Genomic DNA, 14,829 nt, shown 5'->3' on the forward strand with positions numbered 1-14,829 from the left:
ATGATGTTATATCATTTGTTAATACTTTCCCTAAAGCAAATGTTTCAACATCATTTTGCCTGGGAATGATTTTTACATAGACTTCATAATAACAATTTATATTTTCTCTGCAATTATCACTTTAAATAAGGGCTAGGGGACTGCAGACTTTCATATCTGGATAAATGCATTGTCTTTGATTTTTCTAAGTGCTTCTTCTTCTGCCAAAAAACACTACCGTGTCCTGGAATATGTTGCTATCCAACCTGATCATCATTCTACAGGGTACAGAGAAATATATATCATTTTCCTCCTTTTTTTTCTACAAAAGCATGTATGAGTCTTAAAATACTTAATAAAAGAAAATTCAAGATCCAGGGATCTACAATAATAGAAAATTTTCAGTCCCTTAAGATATTTTCTTCCCAACTTGCTTTGTGGCACTTTTCTTACTAAATCATGTAAAAATGATTTTTTTTTTGAGCAGTAGCTCTCCAACTGTGGTCTTGGAATGTCCTTTAGGTATTATGCAGGCTTTTCCAATTTCAAAAGGAGACATGTGCTCATGTCTAGGGAAGGTTCCCAGCTAGAACAAGCAGAAAAGAAAAAGAAACTGTTTACTCTGAAGGTCTTTACTGCTGGAAAAGTACCCACTGGAACTTGAGAACGCTGGGAAATAACTGTGATGTCACAGCTCTCATCATTCTTGGAGAACTTTTGTTTGTTGTTTGTGTGTTTGTTTAACTTTTCTGATGAGAGCAAGTGGGTTCAATGTGTGTGTGTTTTCTTAATTTGGGAGAAACACAGTCTTTGAAAAATCAGCCATCAAGAATGTTGTACATGGGCTTCCCTGGTGGCACAGTGGTTAAGAATCTGCCTACCAATGCAGGGGACACAGGTACGAACCCTGGTCCAGGAAGATCCCAAACGCTGTGGAGCAACTAAGCCCGTGTGCCACAACTACTGAGCTTGCGCTCTAGAGCCCGCGAGCCACAACTACTGAGCCCGTGGGTCACAACTACTGAAGCCCACGCTCCGCAACAAGAGAAGCCACCGCAATGAAAAGCCTGCACACTGCAAGGAAGAGTAGCCCCCACTCGCCTCAACTAGAGAAAGCCCGCGTGCAGCAAAGAAGACCCAACGCAGCCAAAAATAAAAATAAAGTAAATAAATTTGTATTTTTAAAAAAGTATTAATACAAACATTGTGTAAAAAATAAAAAAGAAATACTTTAACATCTGTTACCTGTATCTACCTCAGGGTGGTGAAATTTAGTTGACTTTCCCACTTAAACTTTTTAATGCAAAATAATACAGTTTCTAAAATAAGCATGTATTGCACTTTGGTATTACTCATATTTTAAAAATTACTTGCATTAGAGATTGCATAAACAGAAGAACCATACAATACCACCCTAAAATTATCTATTTGATTTATTTGCTTACTACAACTGTGGAATAAACCCCGCCCAAAAAAGTCTCTAATCTTAAGAAAATTCTCAAGGTAAGTTAACAATTTAAAATATTTAGAAAAGAATTAAGCAATACTTGTAGAGGAACTGATTATTTCTACAGTAAGCATTGAGAAAAGGGATTTACTTGGTCTAAAAGAAGCAGACAAAGAAGATGTCACAAGGAGGTAATGGAAGCAGAACCTTGAAAGGTAGCATGCCATGGGTGGGTTTGCAAAAAAGAGGCATGAAGCAAGGACATTTCAGATCAGAATCAAAGAAGCAGAAAAGAGACTAGAGCACATGTACTAGCCTAACTGGCATACTAGGGAAAAGTAGGGGAATGGTTCGAATCAGCATTTGTGTGTGAATGAGCAGGTTGCTGGGGCAGAGATAAAAATATAGATTGTAAAGAGTGATTTTAAAAAAAGAACAGGACAAAAATTTGGTCTTGAGATAGAAAAGAATGAAAAGCAAATGTGAATTCTAAAGAAGAGGAGGGCCATGATTTTTTTAAAAATATATTTGTAAAAAATGCACTAGCATTCACTCATTCATGCAACCAATATTTTTTGAAGATCTATTATATCCACTCTGCCATCATGTACACACAGAGGAGGACAAGCGTGGATGCAAACAGACCCATTTAGTTAGGAGGCTGGCTTAGCAGTGCGGGTGAGATATCGTAAAGATTTAAAAAGGAGATGAATTCAAGTGATTTTAGAAGGTAAAATTGTTGGGATTTGGAGTTGGATTGGACAGAAGCATAAAGGAAGGAGTCAAGGATGAGTCTGAAGTTTCTGAGTGTTGCACCCACATTTTTTTTGTTTGTTTGCTTTGTTTTTTTTGCGGTACGCGGGCCTCTCACCGCCGTGGCCTCTCCCGCTGCGGAGCACAGGCTCCGGACGCGCAGGCCCAGCGGCCATGGTTCACGGGCCCAGCCGCTCCGTGGCATGTGGGATCCTCCCGGACCGGGACACAAACCCGTGTCCCCTGCATCGGCAGGTGGACTCTCAACCACTGCGCCACCAGGGAAGCCCATCACCCACATGTTTTGATACAGGAAAATAGAAAAAGTTATGAGAGGATCAGACTGGGAAAAGGAGCTCATTAGTGCCGTGTTTAGGTTGTTTTTGAGGTTGAAGCATTTTGTGCTGTTCAAATGGAAATGTCCAATAGGTAGATGCATATATAGAGCTGCAGCTCCAAGGGGGGGGGGCTTGAAGCTATATCCTGGGAGTCATTAGTATATAGATGGTTACTAAAATGGTGAGCCTAGAGGAGATCTCCAAGGCAAAGGGTTTAGAGTGGGAAGAGGAGGCGAGGGGGCCTAGTACTTATGCTAGGTTAGAAAGGGGATCCACTAAACTTAGGGAGCTCATTCCATCACTTAATAAGCATTTACTGAGCACAGACAACAGTTCGGCACCTGTCCCAGTGGTATGTGACTGCTGTAATCCAGACCAGTATTTAGGGAAGTAGCACTGGTAGAAAATGGAAAGAAAAGTCACAATGTACATAATTATTTAGTGTCACCTCCCAGTTTGGATTAATGGTGATGTATGTCAGTGTCCAGGTATAAAGATTTAGATTCAATGCCTGTTTCCACTAGAACTTTCAACTTCATATATTTATGAGTTACTTGAAAGAGAAGCAGAATAGTAACCAGTTTCCCAAACCTCAATCCCCAAGAAGTCTCTAACTGGCTATTATAAAATGAATCATCAGAGAGGACAAATACATGAAAATACCTAGTACATTACATATTTTGCTCAAAAGCCCTCTCCTTTTCTGAGGATTCTAGAACAGCATTAAAGAGGCTTCTGTGGCCTCTAGCATCAGTTTTCTCCACAGCACACAGATCTTGGACAGACAGTTGGGGCACAGGGAATGAATGCAAAGAAGAAAAGGATGGTGGACAAGCTCAGGAGGCCGGGACACTGACTACCTATCACTCAACAGACCCAAGCCAATTCTACCAAGACCTTTGCAGATTACCATGAATTTGTGTGGATAAATACGACGGAAACTTGAGAAAACCTGTTCTCTGTATATATCTGAAGTCTGGCTAGGCCTTTCACTTTGCCCATAGTCAAGCTGATTGAACTTAGCATATCCTGGCTCAAAAATTGATTGAGTTGAGCCCCTTGGCCTTTAAGTTGTATATCTCAATCGTCTTTGAATAGATTTGGCCTCCGCCTGTATATTCAGAGTCCTGGAAGAATACCCATCTGTTTTTATGCTTATTTATAACTACACCTTCCAGCACTGTGAGGTCCTTTAAAATATAATGACATACTGATGATGAGAAATTAAGTGAATGGGGTGAATGTTCTTACTCTCAGACAAACGTTTGTGGGAAAGCAATTTCCCTTCCAGTTCTGGCCTCATGCTTCCGTTTCTAGTGAACACCCAAGCTCAAGATTATCTTGGAAGGTATGTATAAACTACCATTGAAGCTAAGAAGACAAAATATTCATTCTGTCCGTTTGTTGTTCCCAGCATTGCCTTATCCTGTTGACCCTCCAATGTCAGGGTGAGAAACAGACTAAGAGAGAAGTAGAAGATGCCAAGCTGTACCAGGGTGTATCCTCATCTGTCCTGTAAGCCTCTTGAAACTCTTGCCCAAAAAGGGAGCATCACTGGAGGCCAGGAGTCAGATTCAGGGGTTGGAAATGGTTGTGAGTGCCCAAGTTGCAGGCACACACAAAAGACGGAGGGGGCAGCTATTGTTCTTCCTTTGAGGGGAAGAGGCTTACCCTAACCCTAGGGCCTAACTCTAAGGTGGCCAATGTTCTGCCCTATCCAAGGACTTCAGGTACCATAAGGGTTTCTGGGGCAGTTTTGCAGCATCTCACTACTACTGCCAGCTCTCCGTCTCTCAGAACTGCCCCTCTTTCTTTAAATACTTGGAGTTCATCTACAGAAATGTCTCACCCACCTCCACAAGGACGAACCTTCTCCTTCCCACTGGAACCCAGGCATCAGCCCTAGCACCCACCTATCCAGGGTCATCTAGTCCCACTCTTCTCCTGTCCCTTCCTGCTTACCCTGGAATACTGACCACCCTCATTTCAAAGTAGAGGAAAGCCCAAAGCCTATCAGCTGTTTCCATGTTTCCGTTAAAACGCATGTGTAGCATATATTTACGCAGTCCCCGCAGTGACTTCACGCTATTGATATTTCCCATCTTTTGCTACTTGTGTAGAGGCGTCTTCCAGCACGTCCCTCTCTCCTGCGGGAGTCCAAGGGTTTTTGAAGGCTGGGGTTAAGTTCCAGCCCCGACCTGGGAGGAAGGCGCCCCCTTTCGGCAAGAGAGAGCAAGGAGCGGCGCGTCTGGCAAGGCTCGCGAGTGCGTTCCACCTCGCCGAGCGCTGCGCCCCAGCGCCCCTGGAACTGGGAGGAAAAGGGCGGAGGTGGGGTGGTGGTTTTCGCATCTTCGTCCCGGCCGGCAGAGATGGAGAACATTAAAATCTAAGATACTATGTCTTTATTTTACAAGTTAAAATTCTTCACTGAATTACTGAATTAATTCTCCCTCGCCCAATCTACTCCCTCCCCCACGTCTCCCGCCCCTCTTCCCCCAAATAGATGAGCGTGGAAGAGAGCCTGTGGTTCTGGCCGGGTGCGACCGCCATTCCTGCAAGAGAGTTTCGGTATAGTCTCTACTCATCCGGCAGTTAAGAGCATTTCCAATCGCTTGCAAATAACTCCTTGAAAGTAGACAAAATAGGAACCAGAGGACCTGTCCTTGTTCTTTCTCATAACTCGGGCCTTGGGGATTCAAATTAATACACATTTTTCAAATGCATTCCTCATTTGGAGCTGAGTCTGGGGAAATCAATAATGGCAAAAATGAGGACCAAAGTTCTTAGGAATTAGAGCTCCCTCATTACGTGGTGCAGCAAAGCGACTAGGCTATCCAGTGCCCGAGAACTGCATTCTGGTCCTAACTCAGACCTATATAAATTCCTGTATTTGAGGACTCCGGGAACAGCAGAATCCTTGATTCTAGTTGTACTCAGACTCTTCTGAGAAGTCACTTGTGTTTATCATAGATTTGTTCTGACGTGTTTTCTTTATTTTCTTTCATAAAATTTCCCTAACCCACCACCATTGTGCCTTTGTTCCCCTCCCCTCCCCTAAAGTGGCTTGCCCCTGTAATCGGCTTCCCAGATATTTTTTCACCAAGAAAAGTGCTTCCAGGACAAGTGAAATGTAGTGATTTTTCTTTTCTGTCTTAAACCTAAAATTGATAGGCCACAATTCTCTGTACGACTACTTCCTTGAGGCCTGCCTCACTAAATTAGACAGATGACAATGAAAAGAATCTACTAATATTCAGACCACGGTGGAGACTCCTTGCTCAAAAACTTACGTTTGTTTGGAAAACAAACCCACTGACTCTGAAACACCGATGACTGTCCCTCCTCAGACGTCTCAGCAAAGTTTCTCCGCATTTAATGATTTAATCACAAACAGCATTTAGAGAAAAAGTGTTCGTGGAAGTTTGTTGATATTATTATTACTTTTTGAAATGGTTGGTTTTTAACTGAGTGTTGTGAGCCTGCTCACCAAACTATTTGATTTTACAAGAATCCAAATTCTTGTGGATAAATAATAATGCTGTTGACATATGCATCTTCTTTGAATTGTTGAAAAGGGAGTTAAAGTGTACCAAAACTATGAGAGTGGCACTCGCCCCGCATCAAATTAAAACCCAGAATTCGACAAAGAGCATCCAATCGGATTACAATGGCGCGCAATCACAGGTAGTTCTGTAAATGTTTGGACAAGAAGTGGCAACAGGGAGTTGGCCCCTTATTCACCCTCAGGGGGACAAAAAAAAAAAAAGGAAGCCTTATATCCTTTCTACAAATACACTCCCCGATTCCTAAAAATTGTACTTCTTATGGCTTTTGCTGACTCCATCTCTCCTAAAGGGTAAAAAATAAATACATATTCTCAGAACACTTGAAAGTCCGCACCGCCAGGAGCGAGAGGCACGCGGGGTTCGCCGCGCACGCACAGGCGCGCACGGATTTGCAACTTCCTCGTACCCGCGTCCCTGGCGCCCCCGCGAAGGAGAGGGGTTCTCCAGGAGGCGGGAGGTCTGCTTTGACTGTCGGCCCTGCTGAAGGAGGGAGCAGGTAAACAGGATATGGGAGAGGAACTGTAAAAGAAACACATCTTTTAAAAGAAAATTCCAATGGGTCTAGGGATTCTCATCGTTGAAAATCTATAGATGTTATTTAAAACTGAAAAACGTTCCCGGAGGTGTCTGCTGACCAGAGCGGCGTTCAAAATTTGGATCTGAGCTGATCTGAGCCGGTGGAATAGGAAGATCTCCTTGGCTCTGAAATTGCTGGGGTTTTTTCGCAGGGGGCTGGAGGGGGGTGACATCTTGTTGGTTTGGAGATGATTTATTTACTCGTGTTGTAAAATCTAAAATGACGCCCCTGGGAAGACGAAGGAACTGCAGGGACCCGAGTGACCTACTGCTCCCCGCCTGACGCCCCTATGCTCTGACCTGAGCTTGCCCGGGGAAGGTTAAGGTCGCCGAGCAAAAATGCAGGTTTGCGCGACGCCCAAGGTGCGGGAAAGGCGCTCCGGAGTCTTGCGCAGGGCCTCCTCAGTGAGGTGAACAGTGGAGCCCGTGACTCACTGTCTTCTAGACCTGGGGGATCTGGAGCCCCAGGGAGTATTGGCAGCCGGGGCCTCGGACTTTAGAGGCTCCCCTCCCCGAAGCTTCAAACTCCAAGCTCCCTTCGCTCCAAAACGGGAGGGAGTCACTAGGCGGTCAATTTCTCCGAAACGGTAAGAGGAGGCCACTCAGCCCCTTGCTTCTGCAAGTAAGGTAAACAGGATTCACAACCTCTTTTCTGGACTTGACATTCAACCTTGGGGACTCAGTGACCTCCCTTGATCCTGGATTTCACTACCTCCTCTAAAGAGAAAAAAATTCCAGGCTACGCTTAAAACGGTATATTTCGTTCGCTCCCTCCCCTGAATCGAGATAATTGAGGCCCAAATTCAGAGTGGCGGCACCGGCTGCAGGGCCCCAGGGTGATGCCGCATAAGAAAATTTCTTGGCGCTTACGTAGGTGTTGCAAATATTGGGACTCCAGTGGAATTGATGTTCCGATGTGAATTCCAAGCAGGGAGCGCCCTGGAGAACGGTCCCGCTCTCCTGGGCGTTTCTCTGGCCTAGAAGAGTCGGCAGAGATGGGCCCCCGGGAATGTGGCAGGCGCATTGGGCGGGTGATTCCTTCGCGCCGCGTTTACACCTCTCCCTTTGTGACAAATCGATTTCCCCGCGCCGCTGTTCTGCATTTGCATCCCGCCGGGGCCCGCGGTCCAGCTGCGCCCGGTGCACACTTAGAACAGCCTTGTGAATGTGTGCTAGTGTGCACGCGTGTCTAATTGACTTTCCGTCTACCTTTTTATGACTACATGTGTTTCCAACAAAAGGTCTTATTAGGACAATCTGGTTTCACTAATTTAGAGGTTGGGAACGTGGAAGGCAGGCGCTTTTCTTTTTTTAAAGAGTTTGCAGAAGTTCAGATTAAGAAATGACAGCGGGACGCACCGTCCTCCTAGAAGTAGGTCTGCCTAGTTTTATGACCTGTTTCTCTTTCCTCTCCCTGACTACCCCTGTTCAACCACCCCCCCCCCTTTGCACTCCACACTCCCCCATTAGCCACTGGGTTTCTAACCGTGTTAAAGAACCGTTTCTTTAAACACTTAAGATATGTGAACGGAGACGTTTGAGAAATTTACTAGGCTGGGAATATCAGTAAAAGGAGAAAGAAATCCTTCAACAGAGAGGAAAGTGGAGTGAATAAAATAGCGGGGGGACAGAATTGTGGTGTGGAGTGTAGGAGATCAGCGGGAAGCCTTCACTTTGGACAGCACGTGGCTCCTCTTTGCTAAGATGGGTCCAGTTGGTAATTCCGAAAAATTTGCAGTATTAATGATCTAATATTGCAAGTGTAAGCAGAGTCTGTTTTACTTATTTCAGCTGAACAGAAAATTTAGGAAGGACCTGTTTCTATATAGCTCTAAGAGGAAAAGGTGTCTTTTAAATGTTCCTCATCTCTCCAAAGGAGATTATGATTTCTCACTCTGGAGTAAACTCCCAGCAGGCTGCTAAAAGCGCCTGACTCTTGGTGCCCTCCTCTGTCCCTTGCAGCTGGCAGCCTAGCTCTAACCCCCTGCCTGGAGACTCCTCTCTTCTCTGATTCACAGTCTGACCCTCACTGTCCACAGTAGACTGGAGGCCCAGCAGGGTTCCACTGGTCCTGACTTCTAGGTAGCTCATGACAGGCTCCTTGGCATCTCCTGGTTGGGGCCCAAGACTAAGGACAAGGGTCCTCCTGGACACTTGCTATCACTAAACTTACCAACCCCCCTTATTCTCATCCCAGAGATGGGGAAGGAGGTTGAGGAAACATTGCTTCTAAAAGCAACTACTGTTTGTTAGGATAGACCCTGGTCATCTCCAGAAAGCAAGGCCTGTGGCGTGTGTGTGTGTGTGTGTGTGTGTGTGTGTGTGTGGCGGGGGCGGTGTTTGGGTGTGTGTGTTTCCTCGGCTACTTTCTCAGCCCCAGGTGTCTGTCCATCAGCTCATTCCCATCAACTCGCTCTGCATTCTGCGACCTCCTTCTGGAACTGTTTGTCTACCATTCTTCCTCAAACACCCTCTCCCCCAGAATCTGTTTCCTTTCTGGGGTCACTCCCCCACTAGGCCTCCTCACTACTAGAAACTCTGTGATGTGCTCAAGTATCAAGCAGGCAGGTTCCCACAGGTGTCATCCCTTTCCCTCAGGACAAATGGTCCCCAGCTCCGCCGGCTGCCCTTTGCCTGTCCCCAACCATCCCGTGGTTGTCACGTGCTCAACGCAGCCTTAGCTGCGCCAGGCCTGGGTCTTGAAAGACCCATCCCTGGGCTGCCTCCCCACCACTGTGGCCTCGCCTCAGCTTGGGGGTGCTTCCCAGCTGGCTTCCTCAGCCCAGTCTTGCTCTGTACCCACTAGAAGGCCACCATGAACTCGAACTCCCCTCTCTTTGTGTCCACTTAAAGTCAAACGACAGGAACCGTCAGCATCTCTCCAGCCCTGGCCTGCATGGGCCCTGGGCTTGCTGCGGCCACTGACCCTGGGCCCGCTTTACACAGCCCTCCGCTTGCTTTTGGGGCAAAGCAACCCTGGCTGGTCTCCCTTGCCGCACCCTGATTTTCTATAGAGCAGTTTCTTCACAATGTTGTTTTCTCTTGTGGCTCCAGCCTTCAGTTCTCCGAATAGTGATACACGTTGTGATCAATAATTTGCCATGGCAAAAAAAAACGGCAGAATATGCAGAATTAGTGAAGCTGGGTAATAGGCACACGGAAATTCGTAATACTATTCGCCCTACTCTTTGTATGTTTAAATATTCCCTAGTAAAGTGTTTTAAAATAATATTATTTCGCAGTGCATTTTCTTGAGCTACAAGTGCCTACGCCTTCGGTGGTTGACTCATGCTGCCTGGCTGTGCTGGGCCTGAGCAGCTCCCCAGAAAGCACCAGTAACCTCAACAAGGAGGCCTCTGCGCCTAGCCATTATCGGGGACTTGGGGACACGGGGTCTTCACTCCTCAGAGTTGCCCAGTTTTTCCCTAGTGTCAGGCCAGGTCAGACTCCCCATCACCCTCTGCCTCTGCGTGTAGTAGGGTGAATCGGCCCCAGTTTGCTTTTGGCTAAAAAACTCTAAGGGGAGCCCAGGCCTGGACCAAGGATGCAGGGCGAGCAGCAGGCGGCCTGTGGTAGAGATGGGCTCTCCCTGAGGCCTGTTTCAGCTTGGCCCTCCCACCACTTTGCACAGGCCTTGCTTCCAGCTGTTTCTAAGTCCCGTTTGCTTTGCTATCTGTTTTCTGAAAATCTGACCTTGGCACTGTTTTTTGAAAAGCACAGAATTCCAGTGGACCCCCTGGTTCCACAGGCTCCAGGTTCCAAGACGAAATAGCAGTCAGCAAATAATGGCATGGAAAGGGATCAGCCTCATTTAAAAACTTCCAGCCAAGTTCTGACTCTAGCAACCTTGTGTAGGAAATATCCAGCCCCATGTCATCTGGGATGAGCCAGGTGACAGATCTGTTATAGACTCCAGGACGTATGGATACACTTGGAGTCACGTTTTTTGAGGTACAGCTAATAACGCGAGGTGAGATTTCCTTGGGGGCGCGATACCAATCAGGTAGGTTGCGGAAGGGAGACTATACATGGACTTTTCTGGAAATTTTGGGGCCAGTAGGGAGAGCTCCTTCAATGCGACGCAGTGCTCCGCGCTTCCCCAGCGCATCTCTCCCGTGCGGGCTCATGCGGGGCGGCAGCTCGGGTTTCACCCCTAAAGGACACTACCTTTGCTTCGCCTGAGTCTTCCCGTGTCATTCAGGCCTTTCATTCTACCGGGGGTCTCAAACCCTTATGCAGGTGTCCGCAACAGCCAGGGACAGAGAGTGGCTCCAGGGACAGAGAGCGGATCCGGCTTTCTAGCCGGGCGCTCCGGCGCCGCCTCTCCGGCACACCCGGCCTTCGGAGCCCGCGCGCGGTGCGCAGCCAGAGCAGCGCGGGTCTAGCTCGATTTACGAGGTGCCCTCCGCCACCTCTGTCCCGTCTGCCCTCCAACCCGCTTACGCCACCCGGAAGAAGCCCTCCGGACTCGACTCAGCATCTTTAACCCAATGCCTTCCCAAACAGGGCGGGCTCCCCGAATTTGCACCGCTCTGGGACCCTTTTCCAGCCCAGCCCGGTCGCCCCGCAAGCGGGAAGATCTGGCAGCCGCACTCGTTCGGGACGCAGAGGCAGCGCAGGCGGCTTCGGCGCGAGTCTGCGGCGGGCAGAGTCCCTGACCCCAACCGCAGGGCCTCCCTCCAGCGTCCGCCCTGGCTCCGTCCTCCGCGGAGCCCTCCTTTTCTCATCCTTTTCCCTCTGTCCGTGACCGGCCATTCCTCCGGCCACTGCCACCAACCTCTCCTGGTTCCTGACTTTCTCCCCCTGGCCCCAGGCGGGCTTCAGCCGCCCAGCCCGGACCCCCGCCCTCGACCCGGGACACACACCCCCGCGGGCATGCGCCCCTCACTCACTGTCCTGTTGCGGGGTGTCGCTGCCGCTGGTGAGTCCCGGCGACTCCAGTAGGCTCCGGCCGGCCTCGCCCACGCTCTCGTCCGCCTGCGCCGCCACCATGTCCCCGGCTTCCTCCAGGTCTAGCAGGTGACTGACGGAGAAGTTCTTTTTCGCCTGCAGGGTGTCGAGGTTGCCCGGGCTGTCCAAGCGGCCGCCCAGCGCCGGTTGCCGCTCCAGAACGTGCCCGTAGCTGGAGGTCATGGTCTCCCCCTCCGATCCCACCCACCCCCCTCTTCCCGCTCGAATCAACACCAAACGCTGTGGGCGCGAGGGGGGAGAGGAGAAGAGTGGGGAAGAGAGGGGGGGAGTGGAGAGAGAGAGAGAGAGAGAGAGAGAGAGAGAGAGAGAGAGAGAGAGAGAGAAGGAGGGGAAGAACAAAAAAAAAAGTGGAAAGAGGGCGGGGGACCCCCTTGTGTAGAGCAGAGCGTTCTGCACCAGCAGCCTTCGACAGCCTCGGTTGCTTTCCTGAGGCCAAGTCCGGCGGGGTCCAAAGAGATAATCCACACCAAAAAATAAAATTAAAAGTCACCCTACGTTCAAGTCAGGAGAAAAAAATCCCTTCCAGCTCTCCAAAAGCGTCCACGCGCACACACTAAAAATAATAATAAGGGGGAGAGAGGAAAGGGGAGGCCAGCAGGGCGGGGGAGTTAGGCAAACAGAAGAACAGAGAAGAAGGGGTGGGAGAGAAGAATCAAAGTGGGTTTTTTTTTTAAGGTTAAAAAAGTTATTCCCAGGCAAGAGTTCAAGCACCAACAGAAGAAGGCTTGTTCCAGCTTTAAAACATCTTCAAGAAAACGTGTTCCCCCTCTCTGCACTCCTGTGGATTCTCAGGAGTGACTAAAGTTTCAGGAGGAGAGGGTGATGTCTTGCAGATGTATTGGAGAGCAGGATTCTCACTTTACTTTTCGTAAGGAAAAAAAAAAAAAGAAAAAAAAAAGGGCTCCAAGAGTCCGAAGGAGGGTGGTGGTGGGTTTCCCCGTTCCCTTCTCCCTCTCCCCCTCTTCTTGCTGAGCTCCTTTTTCCTTCTCAGTTGGATCAAGAAGCTCTCTGGCACTTCAAAAGGCACAAACTGGCATGCAGAGGAGGCTTTGTAGGGAATACAAGAAAATTGGAGACCCCTGGGAGGGCAGATCTCGACTTAATAGGAGCCTGTAATTACGTGGCAAAGCCTTTGTGTGGTGCCTGACGTTTTACAGACCCCTTTTCTCCATCACAATCTCCTTCTTCCTCCTTTCCCTCGGACCAAAAAAACAGTCTGATTAAGAAAACCCCCTTTGCCAACTTCTGAGCAAGAGAGAAGGAGAGAGGGAGGGAGCGAGAGAGGGAGAGAGGGAGGAGGGGGGAGAAAAGGGAGGGAGAAGAAAGCGAGAGAGCCCCTTCAGATTTTTTAAGTAAAGGTCTAATTATCATTCCCCTGCAATAGTATCACGGGGAGAAAAGACAAACTGAAACCCATAGTCACTTCAAACGGGCTGATTATTTTGCTTCGGCATTAACTCCTCCAGATTTGTTTAAGATCCTGTTGGAAAATCTCATTTGCATGTTTTGATAACAGCTGCGGGGAAACTTGTTGGAAAAAATCCACAACTATCTCAATCAAATTTTCTTCTCCCTCTGCCTTTTTTTTTTTTTTTTTTTTTTTTACGTTTCCTGCTGTTCTAACAATTTTGGGGTGGTGGGGCTGGAAGAGCGTCTGAGAACAAGGGAGACAGCCAGCATATTAAGGCTACATTTGGCCCTGTAGAGGCAGCCTATTAAATAATGTAATAAAATGACAGGAGTGATCATAATGGAAGGCTCTCCCACGCTTCCTCCGTGGACTGAAGGCAGGTTGGGGGAGATCTAGAAGGCACTGAATCGATTCGAGTCTTTCCGCGCCGCTAGGAATCCCGGGGCCAGGCAGTAGGAAATTTACATATTTATTTAGCTGGAAGAAAGGACTCTAGGAGTTTGTCATAATTGCTCCCCTTCCCCCCACGCTGGCCAATTTCGTAACCTCTTTGGTGCGGCCAAGGTCGCTTCCCCAGGCTGCGACGCTAAGCCGAGAGGGTCGCGCTGCCCAGATGCGGAGGAAGCAGGGGCACTCCTAGAGCCAGCTGCGGGCGGAGGCTCCAGCGGAGGTTCAGGGTACAGTCCGGCTGCCCTGGGGGTGGAGGAGGGAGGAAGGACGGAGAGGGGTGGACGAACCCCCATCTAAGTCTACGGATAATGCTTTGTCGTTCTAACGCTGAGCCCTAACTTGACAGAGGATAGAGAGGTGCTGAGCGATTTTTTCATGACCTGTTGGAATTTGGTACAGCTTTAATAGTCTCATTAGAAATGAGTTACTCTATGACTAGTAAGTAAAATATTACGGGTTTATTTGTGGCGTTTTATGTTCGTTAAACACACACACACACATACACACATATTCCCTCACTCCCTTGATTACTAAACTTTTTAAAAATTATTATTATTTCTTTTTTTCCCTTTTTCTCCTATAGCCCAGAGGCTCGACTGGGGAGAAAGAAGGGTCCGAGTGTGTGTAAATGGTTTCTGGGCTCCAAACGGCCACAGTTAGCCCAGAACTTCCAGCCCTGATCTAGGAAAAGAACATTTGATGCCATCAAAGGGCTGCAGATTGAAACCAGATGTGCTCGCCTCGGTTCTTTCCATGCATTTAATTAAGGAGCCGGGATGGAGGAGACTTTTTCATCATTAGCCCACCCACTCCCTCCCTCCTCTTCCATCCCTTCGCCCTCCCCCGCCGCCCGCTCGCACCCGGACCGGGAGCCCCAGAGCCCAGCCAGCGCCGCGTGGTGCGCAGAGCCCGTCGCTCCGTCTCCCCAGTGGTCGGGGCTCGAAGCAGTAAACATCTGTCCGCGTCTGGGCTGGGGCGAGCCGCGCGGCAGGGCTAGCGGGATGCCGGCGGGAGACGGCCGAGCTCCCAGGTGGGCCCGCCGGAGTGGGAGCGTTGGAGGCGGGTGCCTTGCGCGGAGATTTCCAAAACCTTTGGTTGCGCGCGCCTAAGCCGAGCGCACATGTGTCAGTGCCACCGGTTGGAATGGACGTGACTTAATCGCATAGAGAGGTTTTCACCCGGCGTCCCGCTGCATGAGCTTAGGCGAAAGGGCTCAGGGGCCGGCCGTTTCTCCCTTCTCTCCACGCCCCGCGAGGCACGGCTGGGTTTGTCCCCGCAGCCGAGTCAGCCTCTTCGAATCTTCCCAGAACTGGAGCAGGCCCTAGCCTTTCCCTCCTT

The 14,829-nt window shown here is 48.9% G+C and overlaps 1 protein-coding gene across 2 annotated transcripts in view; it reads right to left on the bottom strand.

Annotated features, from left to right (window-relative positions):
• The window catches only part of PRRX1 (paired related homeobox 1), a 75,544-nt gene extending 62,676 nt beyond the window's left edge, over positions 1-12,868 (bottom strand). Inside the window, exon 1 of one of the 2 annotated variants that reach the window (XM_060091278.1) lies at positions 11,552-12,868. In XM_060091278.1, coding sequence (XP_059947261.1) covers positions 11,552-11,792 — 241 coding nt within the window. In that variant the 5' untranslated portion in view covers positions 11,793-12,868. The remainder of the gene's footprint in view (positions 1-11,551) is intronic. The other variant, XM_060091279.1, reaches the window with a different exon arrangement.
• Between the last annotated feature and the right edge of the window lie 1,961 nt (positions 12,869-14,829).

This window comes from Mesoplodon densirostris, chromosome 2, assembly GCF_025265405.1.
Source record: "Mesoplodon densirostris isolate mMesDen1 chromosome 2, mMesDen1 primary haplotype, whole genome shotgun sequence".
In the NCBI taxonomy this organism is placed as follows: domain Eukaryota; kingdom Metazoa; phylum Chordata; class Mammalia; order Artiodactyla; family Ziphiidae; genus Mesoplodon; species Mesoplodon densirostris.